The 222-nt window shown below is 63.5% G+C and overlaps 1 protein-coding gene across 1 annotated transcript in view; it reads left to right on the top strand.

Annotated features, from left to right (window-relative positions):
- TRIM50 (tripartite motif containing 50) overlaps positions 1-218 on the top strand; it is a gene marked incomplete at its 3' end in the record, with an annotated part of 4,091 nt that extends 3,873 nt beyond the window's left edge. The window contains exon 6 of the mRNA XM_010286123.1: positions 1-218. Within this exon, the coding sequence (XP_010284425.1) occupies positions 1-218 (218 nt within the window).
- Positions 219-222: the final 4 nt, after the last annotated feature.

Raw genomic sequence — 222 nt, forward strand, 5'->3', positions numbered from 1 at the left:
CCCCCTGCCACTGACCACCCGGCCCCAGCGCATCGGCATCTACCTGCACTACGAGAAGGGAGAGCTGACCTTCTACAATGCTGACAACCCTGATGAGCTCAGCCCCATCTACACCTTCCAGGCAGAGTTCCAAGGCCAGCTCTACCCCATTGTGGACCTGTGCTGGCCAGAGCGAGGACCCTACTCCCCCCCCATCATCCTGCCCACCCCCGCCACCAGCCG

This window comes from Phaethon lepturus, unplaced genomic scaffold, assembly GCF_000687285.1.
Source record: "Phaethon lepturus isolate BGI_N335 unplaced genomic scaffold, ASM68728v1 scaffold41874, whole genome shotgun sequence".
NCBI lineage: Eukaryota > Metazoa > Chordata > Aves > Phaethontiformes > Phaethontidae > Phaethon > Phaethon lepturus.